At 40.5% G+C, this 12,366-nt stretch overlaps 1 protein-coding gene across 1 annotated transcript in view; it reads left to right on the top strand.

Annotated features, from left to right (window-relative positions):
- The window catches only part of stau2 (staufen double-stranded RNA binding protein 2), an 84,204-nt gene that overhangs the window by 53,245 nt on the left and 18,593 nt on the right, over positions 1 to 12,366 (top strand). Inside the window, exon 14 of the mRNA XM_020599988.1 lies at positions 3,461 to 3,574. Within this exon, the coding sequence (XP_020455644.1) occupies positions 3,461 to 3,574 (114 nt within the window). The remainder of the gene's footprint in view (positions 1 to 3,460; positions 3,575 to 12,366) is intronic.

Genomic DNA, 12,366 nt, shown 5'->3' with positions numbered 1-12,366 from the left:
TGATCCCACAAAGAGCAAACCAGATGGCATGTTGCTGTAGAATGTTATCAGAATCATAGCACTGAGTGGCTTAAATTCTTAATACATGGCCAACAGTGTCAACAGCAAGTCTCACCCGCTTCATCACACCTCCTCCATGCTTCACAGTGAGAACCACACATGCAGAGTCCATCCTTTTCCTTACTCTGCGTCACACAAAGACTGGTTAGAACCAAAAAGCTCAAATTTAAACTCATCAGATCAAGGTATAGATTTTCCGCTGGTCTAATATTCATTCTTTGTGTTTCGAGGCCAAAGTCTTTCTCCTCTTCTTATTGGTATCTCTGTCATATTTTCTGGATTTGATGATGAAGGCCCGAGTCACGCAGTCTTCTCAGAACAGTTGATGTTGGGGTGTGTCTACTACTTGAAGTCTTGATGTGTGCTGTAATCTGAGGTGGTATTAATTGGTGATTTCTTAATGAACTTCCATTCCTGGGGTGGTCCTCATGAGAGCCCCTGTCATCATAGCATTTCATGGCCTCATGCTCTATAAGAAGCTGTCGCAGTTCTTGAAATTTTATGAATTGACTGATTTTCATGTGTGAAAGTAATGAGACAGTGTTTCTCTTCACGATAGTCAAATAGGGCTATTTGCTGTACACCTACACTATCTCGGCACAACACAACTGATGATGTCAGACTTATTAAGAGGGCAGTACTGTATATGTATACTTTGCTTGCATTTGTCTTTCATGTCTGTGTTGCTCTCTGTGGATGAGTTCATGCACATTTTCTTCGCTTAAGATTAAATTCAAGCATGGCTGCATGAGCACATATGACTGTGAGTGCTTTTTAGTTTGTGCATGTTCGTATTAGTTCAAATAAAGAGGATCATTTGAAGAGGAGCCATACAGCCTTAGAAGCCAGATGTCAGAGGTCGTTCCACATTAGTGCTGCTGATCAATCGCAGGCCTTGCATAACTCTCCTGCTTCTTTGTCTCTAAAGGAAGTGGACTGAAAGCTGTTTTCTGAGTTTAGACCCAGGATTAGTTAGGCCTGTTTAGAATGCAGGCGCTCACAGATGCATACAAACATGCAGTCAAAGATGGGCTCAATGGGAGAATAGATGATTTGTTTTTAAGATGTTGCTTACTCTAGTTTTCACACAACTCATTGCAAATGAGATGATGCCATAATGTTCTTTGATTCTACATCTGGCAGTTTTCTTTCCTGCCTGCAGAGATGCTGATAAATCCACGTAATCAGGCATTTTGAATATTTTAGCAGCAAGCCACTAAGAAAGAAGGGCTTCCAGGTGATGCTTGGTGACCTGCCAAATGTATTATTTTAACCATAATTTGGCTGGTGACTGGAATAAATCAAGTTTATTTATGTAATCTAGTATCACATAGTGTGTCAGTGGGCATCACAATAACAACAGCAATGTTTCCAGACCCAACTCAAGATCTCTAAGGTAAGGTTACCAAATCATGGTCTATTCTGGCTTGGCTTGTATAGCACCAAAATGGTGCTATACAAATCATCAAATCACATCTATGGATGTGATTTGGTGGTATACAAACTACTGCCATGCTAGCAGCGCTTTGCGGCTGTACTTAGGCAGAGTGCTGCTTTGAGCTAAATGCTAAGGTTTAAAGATATTCATTTAAAGGTAATTATCAGCAGATTATGCACACGTGTGCACACGTGCCTAGGCAACGCTATCCATCCGCATCTCTAATCCCTACAGACAGGGACCAGCATCCTCTCTAACCTGTCACCTCTTCACAGTTCTTCACCCTCAGAGACAAAGGAGCATTTTGGGAATTATATATTTCATGTATCAAACTGAAAATTTATTTTTCATCACCATCAGTGAAGAATCTGCCCCTCGGCTGGAGGCCCAACAGCTCGTAGTAGAGGAACCAAGCCGAGTGCGTGCGGATCATGAAGCATGATTACACCATACATGCACATAGTACCTACAGTATGTTCTTTTTCCTCACACAGATTAAATCCCCCAAAATTATGGAAGAAGCTGTATTTTCAGTTCATTCGTGTATTTCAAACTTTACAGAAAAGGTATTCTTGTTAAAAGTCGTATTCATAACCCTAAAATGTCCACCTCCTCTCTCTTTCTGTCTTTTCTTAGGTGTTGAAGTCTGGAGAATTTGTTAGAGATAAACTTGTCAGGGAAGGCTTTTTCCACCGCTCACTTTATTACATTCATTATTCAAACGTATAACAGATAGCATTCCACAGTTTATCATTATGGGCCCCTCTCCGCATCAGCAGGTGCGTGTGTGCACATGCATGGCAGTATATTGTATGTAACATGTAACATATCTTTGTGTGTGAACAGGTTCATATCAGCCTTTGTTTGTGTACGTTATGATTTGACAGGATCTTTATGGGATATCTTCCATTATGTCTGGCTGACTGGAGCGCATGCACTTCTCCATATATGATCATAACTCATTCGCAGAGACACACACACACACCTCACTCTGGAAACTTTCAGTCACAGATCATGTATATCAGTGCATGCACACAAGCTCAGCATGTTTGGCCAACAAATTGTAGCTGAGATAAGATAGCACATTGTGTGAGGAAGGTCCATATGCACAAAGGGAAATACTGTACTTGAAAGAAGTGTGGTTAAAAAATGGTAATAGTTCATATAACTGATTCTGATTGTTAGAAATTGTACTTACTGTAATCATGGCTCAGAAAGCCTTGAAATAGCCCTTTTTAATGCCTAGCTTTTCTAAGGCATGTACTTCCAGAAGCTCTGTCCTGTTAAAAGCTATTCCTCCATACCTCCTATCTTACTTTTTCATTTGTTCAGTGAAGTGTAATGGAGATTTGAATCACTAATGTTCTTTCTCATTACTTCTCTCCATTCTGTCTCTAAATGAGTTAGATAGTTCTCTTCTTTAGGTTTTTAGAGTTGTTTGTGCCATTTATTAAGATGCCTGCATCTGTCCTAAGCTTAAGTAGGCCAGGCAAACACACAGACATATATGCATGCAAATAAACACAAGTGCAAGGAGAGAGAGCCAGTGAGAAGTAGGGCAGACAAGCAGGCAGTATTACTGAAACCACTTGGATCACAGAGGCAGGCTGTCCCAGAGGAGAATCCTGTCATAACAGCCCTGATTGCACAGCATTTAGGAATGCCTGCAGAGTTAACCTCTCAATGATCAGGGGTCACCAGTGATGTCATCACCATCCCCTTGGATGCCCCCTCTCATTCAAACATACACACCCTTACATTAATTCCCATCGATTGCCATCGCTATATGGTGTGAGGTAATTGTCCACAAATGTTCTGTGGTAGCAATTAGACAAGCAGAATTTACCCTCAAGCCAGCAACTTTCAAAAACACAAGATTGTGTCCTATTGTAAACTTTATGCTTTGGTTTATCTTTTGCTGTATTTACTCTGTCATTTGGTTCATTTACCATTGTTTTCCAGGTGCAGTATAATGATGCACAGAGTGGCAAGGATTTTGTGACCTACCTGACCCTCTCCCCTGTGCACATGACTTTCCACGGCACCGGGAGCACCCTCCAAGCCAGCCATGACCAGGTATCTGTAGTTCCGACTGAATGATCTTTGCATCAACTGATCATACCAGCACCAATTTCAAAATCTCATGGTATAGCAGCAGTCTGCCTTTGCACAAACCTGGCAACACTTTTTAAGATGTTTTCAGATTTAAACACCCAAGATGCACACATTTTTTACAGCTCCAATGAAATTTGGCTGCTGCAAGCATCACACATAACAATCTTGAGACCATTTCAACAGCGGAGGTTTGCAAGTAACAGTGTTACAGTGGTCAGTTTTATTGTATATTAAATTATAGTGCCTGAAAATGTTTCAGTACAGTTTTATTTAATCATAATTAAGTTTTTACTCTTCATCTGCAGAAGTGTAAGTCTACATTACCTTAGCACTTGCCTTGGTGAGCAAGACCAGATCCTTCCTGGCAAATTGTACACAACTCTTTAGTAAAGTCAAACCAACCCTGGATTTGTTTTGAGTAATAATGAAATAAAAACACATTGAACTCAAACTGAGCTGAGAAAAATTAATGTAAAACATGCATCAAAACTCACAGTAAACACTTACTGTACCCACTAATGCTGATGTATGTGACAACTGAAAAATGGGCGCTAGTACCAACTGGACTCTTTAGGATCTGCTCATCCTGGTTCAGTGAAGTGAATCATATAGTGTATACAGTTTAATAGACAGTACAGTACAGGGCATATTGTGAGGAGACAGTGATCTGCTGTCATTCCTCTATTCTCTAAATAACATAGCAGCCTTTGCTTTATTACTACTCACTAGGGCATCAGATCCACCTATGATAATAATCATGCAGTGCATTTCTCCTTGACAGCTTTTGTTCCTCCCACACACAGTCACAGGTTCACCATGATTTCCAATCCATCAAAGTGATCCCCATCCTGAAATCTAATGGAGTATCACAACTTGTGGCATATCCCTCATTCTTTCTCCCTCCCTCTCTAGTTCTCTCACTCACTTTGTCATGCCCACTCTCTGTATTCAGAAGGTGGCTCTTTGTCTTGTGTTGCCCAAGCAGAAAACCAATTGTTTACGTTTTATCATCTAAACACAGGGCGCCCCTTTGTTCAGCAGTCTTCAAAGTTTTAATAAAGAGCTGGCCCGGCCCTGAATGGGGCAGCTTACAAGGGGCTAGTGCCGCCCCCGCTAACTGAGAGCCAAGCCGGTATAGACCAAGCAGGTCTGCGTCGTCTGGACCTGTTGTTGCCAGGAGCACTGGGGCATGACCGACTGTTAATGAAGGCCTTTCTTTTCTGCTGATTGGTACAGTGAGGAGCATGACCACAAAGAGAGCACCTAACAATAAGGGGTCATCCTAGGCAGCCCACGAACTCCCAACAGTTATGGAACAAAATCAACCTGAAGGTATCATGTCAGCCTTACCATGGTTGTGATGCCGGCTGCTGTGAGGATGCAGAAATTGATGACATACTAATAGGACCCTCAGAGTTACCTGTATATTGATATATCCTGTTGCACACATTCAGATCGAGCTGTCATCTCTCTGAGATGTTAGTTAAAACTTCAGTGGAGAAGAGACACTTGTTTCCAGTGCTACATGTTGGCCTTGACAGTCACCTCACACTTTTATCTGTGTCATTAGATACAGTATTTTAAATCAGAGGAGATTGAACAGAAGATGTTTTGACTAAGAAGTGATAAAACCTTTCCTGGAGCTGGTCGCTGTTGCTATACACAAAGAGCTTACATAGTAACATGTGGTGACTCCACTCTGTTTCATTATACATCTCTGGGAATTTCCTGCTGTGTTATCTCATGGAGGTTTATGTCGAGCAGACTACAGCAAATGATAAAGATCAGCAGGCAAAGGAAATCCTCTCCTCTCATCTCTGTGTCCAGAAAGGAAAGACGCATAGGATATGGACTGCAGCTATGGACGAATGGCTGATGAAATTATATTTGCAGACAGCACTTGATAAGTAAGATTTAGATTAATTTATATGTGAAAAAGGCCTCAGACCACAGTTTTATCAGCCAAGCAGTATGTTAAACTTGCCAAGCCTTTGTAAACTTCAGTATTACTGTACATGATTTCATTTATACATGCATTAAGATGCATTTCAAAGTTTAGAATGTGTTGGAAATATGTGATTATGCCAATTTAGTAATCCATAATAATTCAATCTTAGTTATTAGCCTAGTGTTTGGTCATTTTTGGTATTTTACATAATTATTAAACAGCATTTTGATTGAGTGTTAGTTCAGCTACGTATATCACCTGTTAGCAAACTTGCATTAGCTTTCTTAGCTGTGCAAAAGTTCCATCTAGCAGTTAGTATGTGTAAATACAGAGTAACAATTTCTCTTTATAAGAACTTTGTGTGATCAGCCTTTTTTTTTAGTTCATTTAAATTGGAAAATTTGGATGGATAGGATATACATAGTGAAAGGTAACTAATTACCTGTTAAAGGTATAAAGCTGGTGATCTGAAAGTAAATCGTCAGTGTAGCCATCTGCTGGACAGTAAATGGTAATGATCACAAACAGATGTGCTGCCAGGGTAATTTTTTTATGGCGATCTGTTCTGTATCAACAAGTGCAAACACACACACAGAAGCACTTACACATAAATGCACACCACAGTGCTTAGCTGCCGTAATCCTTGGCCTTGTACAGACATTCCTGGAGGGCCTGTTATATGTGAAAGATGTACAGCTGAGTGACCTTATATGCCATCTACTTGGTGCCGTCTGCAAAACACATCAGCCCACAGGCTGCTAGGCCAGCTGACCTGTTTGGCAGCATGTCCTCCATTTTGACTCTAAGTGATTTTTGTTCATAGTTTCATCCCCTTACTAGACATGTGCAGTAAACACTCACTACCTCACCAAGCGTAATGACATATCCAACTCCACCATGTGAATTACTAAGTGCAATGTTTGAAGTTCACTGTGGGAAATACTATTACCCTATTTTTGTGCATTGCAGTTTTAATGCTTTGTTGCCTTTATGTAACATTTTTATTTTAAGACTAAGTGTTCTTTCTGGCGTTTGACTCCAAAGGAGAGCTGCACAAGCATTCCTATATGCCTAGACTGTCTGTTTATGCATAAATGGCAAATAAAAATCTTGAATCCTCGAATCCTTAGGCTACAACATGTTTGGTTCATATTTTAAAACCAGATCGATTAGAAGTAAAAACTACAGTACATGGACTTCAGCTTTTTTTTGCCTGAACAGAAGCACTGTAACACTGTGTGTAACCCTGCTCTGTGTATGTGTAAAACCTGTCATGTTTTTAATTCCCATAATCAGCTGCAGTTTATTTTAGCCAGTCTCTTTTTTTGAAGAGCAGTCTTCCAACCATGAGTTACCTCATGGCCACAAACTTCCAGCCCTGCCGTTTGCTCAAACACTTTCATGGTTGTATCGGTTTTGCTAACTTAAATACTCACACATTCAGTTGATACAGTATCTGTCTGGTAGAGGGCCAAATTACAGGCCATATCACTGGGATATGTTTAGACATTTCTCCTGCTTTTTAGAAAGGCTGATGTCTGTATTTGTTCTGCAGAGCTGAAGTAACTCTCTGGCAATCTCTTTGGCGGCAGTGAGACACCAGGAGGCCGAGGCCCATTGAACTGTTTGTTAGGTGTTGCTGGTCCAACATGAGTGGCTCACAATCGAAGATGACAGGGTGACTGTGTGCATCTGTATGTATTTGTGTGTGTGTCTTTGCGTGTTTAGTGGGGGTTGTTTTGTGTGCAGTGATGTCTTCAGCTGTGCCAACCCAACTCCCTGAGCCCTCTCTTCCAGATTGTCAGTTGTGGCTGCTTGACATTTGGTTGTTTTGATATGACATAGACACATTTCAGGATTAAAATGTGTTGTAAATGTGCTTTCAGGTAACGAGGGTTGATTATTTGTTTGTTTGTTTGATGTATTTCCTGTGAATTGGACCAGGGTCTCTGATGTTCCTGAAAATGTTATGTTGGCATTTAGATGTTAAGCAAAGTTCTCTCTTGCCTAGCTATGAACAGACTTTATGTACTGAAATAATACTATGTCTAAAAAAGGCTTTGCACAGGGCCTTGCCAAAACACCATTTGTTCATCCGTTTGCACCCTTGACTGTTTCTGTTATCTTATGCCAGACTCACATGCACACACAGATAACCAGTTACCCCGTCCTCACTACAGAAACAAAACCTTGGACATGTCTGCCATAAAGAATCGGGTATGTGACCTTGTCTTAGGTATGTGGATTTTGCTGTCACCTGATTTGTGATGTTGACCCAGGCATGAAGAACATGGTGTAGGGCATTGATATTCAGGGCAACTGCATTTGTTTATTTATTTGGCTTTGAATGTGTTGAAGATGGGTATAAGTGGGGGAAGAAAGAATGACTATAGGAGAGTGTAGCGGCAGCAAGAGGATAGTTGGGACTGTTGACTGCTGGGATGGTCTTCAGAGATCCCCCCACGGAGCTCAGGAAAACGGCAGGAGAGGGGTGGAGGTTATGCAGGCCTTGTGTTTGAAGTCTTCCTGCCCAACTGGAGGGCAGACGTTACCCCAGACTGAGCTCTTCTCAGGGGGTCCATTGGAGTGTTACCCAACCAGACAGGCAGCTGTTGGACAGCCTCGTCCATGCTTATCTGTCCTCTCTTTATGTGCCAGTTGTGTAACCAAATCACTATATGTGAAGAAAATAGTGGAGTGTGTCCTAATATGCACTGACAATAGCCTGAGAGTTTTGAATGAATGTTGAGCAGATATTTCTAGGTTTGAAACCCTCCTTTACCAAATTTTCAACTTTTTCAAAATAAATAATCACCAACATACAAGAACAGATGAATGAATGTAAATGATAAAAATAATTTAAAAAATCTTATATACCATAAATTCTCATGCAAAAAAGGCTACATTTTAAAAAACAAACACTGCAAACGTTCCCACAGTAAATTCAGTGTTTCCATAGCACTACTAATTTATCAGTATAGTCATGTTATACTGCTGAGCTTTGTTTGTTTTTACAGAAATGTTTTCATGCTCTAAATAGTTCTAGTCATTTCTTTTTACAATACCACTTGGCATTAATACGTCTCAAAACGTCCTGATAGTTTTTCACATTAAGCACCTACCTATGAAAGAAAGGCTGCAAGTGTTGTGTTGCATTCATAGGTCAACATAGTTTGGGAAAAGTGTAATGACTGATGTGACTGTATCAAGTGGGTTAGTGCTGTGAAAATCAACATTATACTGAATTTACCAAGACAACGGGTAAACACAGGTAACAGAGCAGGCTTTTAATTCTTCCTTCAGTGGAGTATGTTACTGTCATCATTGTTATGTAACTAAAGTGTCAGAATTGTAGGGTTTATGTTTCTGTAGCTGTAGGCTGTTTGCTTTGAGTGTGTAAAGACAAACAGCATTGGCATGTAATTTAGAAATATAATATTACTGAATGGAAAGATAGCCTCCTAGCTGTTGGAGGTGCAGCGAAGGCAGCGGGAATGCAGTTGGAGGTACTCTTATCAGGGCTGAGTGAGATAGATCGTCAATATGACTTGAAGCCTATAGTGCTAAGCGTATTGTATTTAGCTGAGTGGTGGACTGTGTTTGTGGGGGTCCTTCTAATCTATAATGCTATAAATTTGGACTTTGTGACATTCTGTGGATTAAGGAGACATTGTTAGCAAAATGCAATTTTGTAAACATTGTTTACTGAATGTCAGTATTTACTGTGAGATTGAATGTTGACTGGAGTGACAGTATTGAGTGTAGCTATGTGGTAGGACATTTAACCAGATCAAACTGAGAATAAGTATCTTCATAGACTTCAGCTTTTATAAAATTATGAGGATAATTCATAAGGTGTGTTTGGTTCATGGGAGACATCAGTACATACAGTATATTCAGCGCATGTGTCCTTTCTCTCCTTCTTTTTTGGTGCATTGGCTAAATAGCATTCGAATATCTGCATCATTTAATTAATTTCTGTTTTTGGTAGCAGCACCAGTTCACCAGAGCTAGGCAGCATCTGACCTGTGTCCCACCCTGGTCAAGAGGAGGTTTGTGAAGGAGGGTCAGCTGATGAGTGTTGACCGGTACATTCTGAGTGGTGTATTAGTCTGGTTATTTTATTCTGCTTTGTTTTGTTTATTTGACTTTGTTTAAAATTTATTGGATGAGATATTTTTATTAGATTTGCAGTAATGGTTACATTTTTAAACATTTTCTACTATGGTCTATAGTCCAAAATTAAATAAAGGGAAATTCAATGAATATATTAGATGATGTAATGATCAGAGTTTGTAATAGGAGGCACATGTTTGCACAGCTCTGATTCTTTACTTTAACTAGCCCACCTCATAAAGAACCAGAGGGGGATCAGTCACAAAGTCCTCTCCTGCTCCCCCTCAACACCACCTTTCGAAGGAGCTCATCTTTGCCTCCTTCCTCAGCTCTACATCACCCAGCACTCCCACTGTCAGGCCTACCTGACCCTGCTAGACCCCCTCCTCTTACCCCACCCCGTTCGAGTCCTGGAGAGAGGACAAAGTGAAGCATCCACGGAGTGATCCATCACTCCCTCCTGTCTTCCCACATACCCTCCTCAGGAAACACCTTTCAGACCAGGAGATTAGAGTGTGGCATGAGAGGAGAGGGGCAGTGAAAGGATGATGGAGGAGGGAGCAGTTTTGAGAAGCAGCATGGGTGGGAGGTACTGGAGAAGAGAAGCTGGAGTGAAATTGATTGAGTGAGGATACATGAGACTGATGAGGACAGGGAATGAGAAAATGGGACATTGAGGTGACAGAGGAAGCAGCGACCAGTGGAGAGAGAATAAACATGAACTTGCCCATTAGGAGACGTGTTGATAGCTCAAAGTGACCCCTTGGAACATTAGCATGTCTGTTAAGAGCTGACATAGTGTGAAATTGAACACACACATGGATGCCTGAGTTGTTCTGGGCCTGACTTAAATGAAAACTTTTAAAGTTAGGTGTTCAATCGGTGTCAAAAGAGTGAGAAACCTAGTATATATATATACAGTATATTTGTGATTTGATGAACTGACCTTTTAACATCATGTAACAAAGCAGCTGATCTTATGGCATTTTACATGAGCAGTATGAATTAAGTATATACAGTACCTCCTCTGCTGACATGTTTTCACAGGGGTTACAACTTGTGTGCATATGATTCAAGCCATGTTTAAGTAGACGGGATTTGTGCAGTACCTCTCACGTGAATGAACAGATAGATGTTATGCAGTTTTACTCTCTAGACCTGCAGGAACCCTGCTAACTAATGCTTGGAGTACCTCTTTGCATCAGCAGTCTTGAACCAAAACATTTATAGAAGATGATTAAGGAAGCTTCTGTATTTGTGTGAATACAGCCAAAATGCACCTGTTCTGCTGTGCACCTCGTGCGTATGTCTCCCCTTGAACAGACACACAGGCCTGAAATTGGATGCATGTTGTAGGCTACTGTAATTCCTGATTATACCATTTTGAAATATATCAAATAAAATCAGATAACACCCTGTTTGTTTCATTTTCAAATTGGCCACCAAGTACACGGATGTCATGATTGGCATCACTCCTCAAGTACCACAATTCAGCGCCGTGTAAATGGAACACAGGAGCAGCAGTTTCCAGTTTTATAAGTTCAGTGTAATCAAAAAAGCCGCATTGAACAAAAGGTTAAAGGTGTAAAATGGGCTTGTGATTGTTTAAAGTCAATTGTGCTTTTGTTGATATAGACAAACACACATACATTCTTCACAATGACCTGTCTAACACCTTTGGTTAAAGGCGTTAGAGTCATTATCACCTTTGTGACAAGAGTAGCGAGATGTTTGGCAGTGGCCTTGCAGCTTTCGGTACTGTTAGGTCCTGTGTGTGATTTCCCACACACAAAAATTTGGAATGGATGAAGGTCTTTAAACCAATCACACCTCTCTTCACTCATCATGCCTGTGAGAGGCATAAGCAAGCCAGCCTGCTAATTTGCTACCTGTCACTCTTTGAAGTGTCTTTGGCTCATTAACTTAATGTCACTTGATACTGAGTAATAGTTTGCTTCACTGAAAAGGTCCCCAAGATAAGGGTCTTGTTTAATATTTTTCCATCTCCCAGTGACAGTGTGTGAGATATGAGCGTAACCCACCACAGAACATAAAAATATATAAAAAGACTACCCCTGCAATGTCTATAAAACTGTCCTATGTCCTGATCTTTTGCTCCCAGGACCAACATCTTAGATAAACCACAACCCAGCACAAACACAGAGAGTTGCACAGTGCATTGAACTTGGATTGTGAAACTCTGCAACGAAAAGCTCTGGATTTTGTAAAGCCATTTAACTTGATACGTGACACACATCTTGTGGTTGAAACTTCTGAGAATTAATCATCATAGAGCACTCAAACAGCAAATCATACACTGACAATAATTACAGATGTTTACCTTGCAGGCAAGAAGAAAAAAAAATTACCAAACATCTACATAGACACACACACGCACACACACATACAGTCTGCACAATGGGCTGTATTGTTTGGTGGAAATTATACTCTACTGTTACTTTCCTGACTCAGTGAAATCAGATCTCCCAGATGCTTAGATGCAATTTGTTTTTGAAAGTTGTTTTTAATCTCCATCATGCACAATATGAATATGGAATGTCTATGAAGTCTGTCACAATTTTCAAAAATCTTGGAAAAACTCTTTAATAACAGATTAGACACATTTATTGATAGACATAAAATCCTCTCTGATTGCCAATATGGTTTTAGGTCGAACCGATCGACATCT

Source organism: Monopterus albus, unplaced genomic scaffold (genome assembly GCF_001952655.1).
Source record: "Monopterus albus unplaced genomic scaffold, M_albus_1.0 scaffold44.1, whole genome shotgun sequence".
Taxonomy (NCBI): Eukaryota; Metazoa; Chordata; class Actinopteri; order Synbranchiformes; family Synbranchidae; genus Monopterus; species Monopterus albus.
The sequence above is the reverse complement of the archived record's forward strand: the minus strand, read 5'-3'. Positions and strand labels throughout refer to the sequence as shown.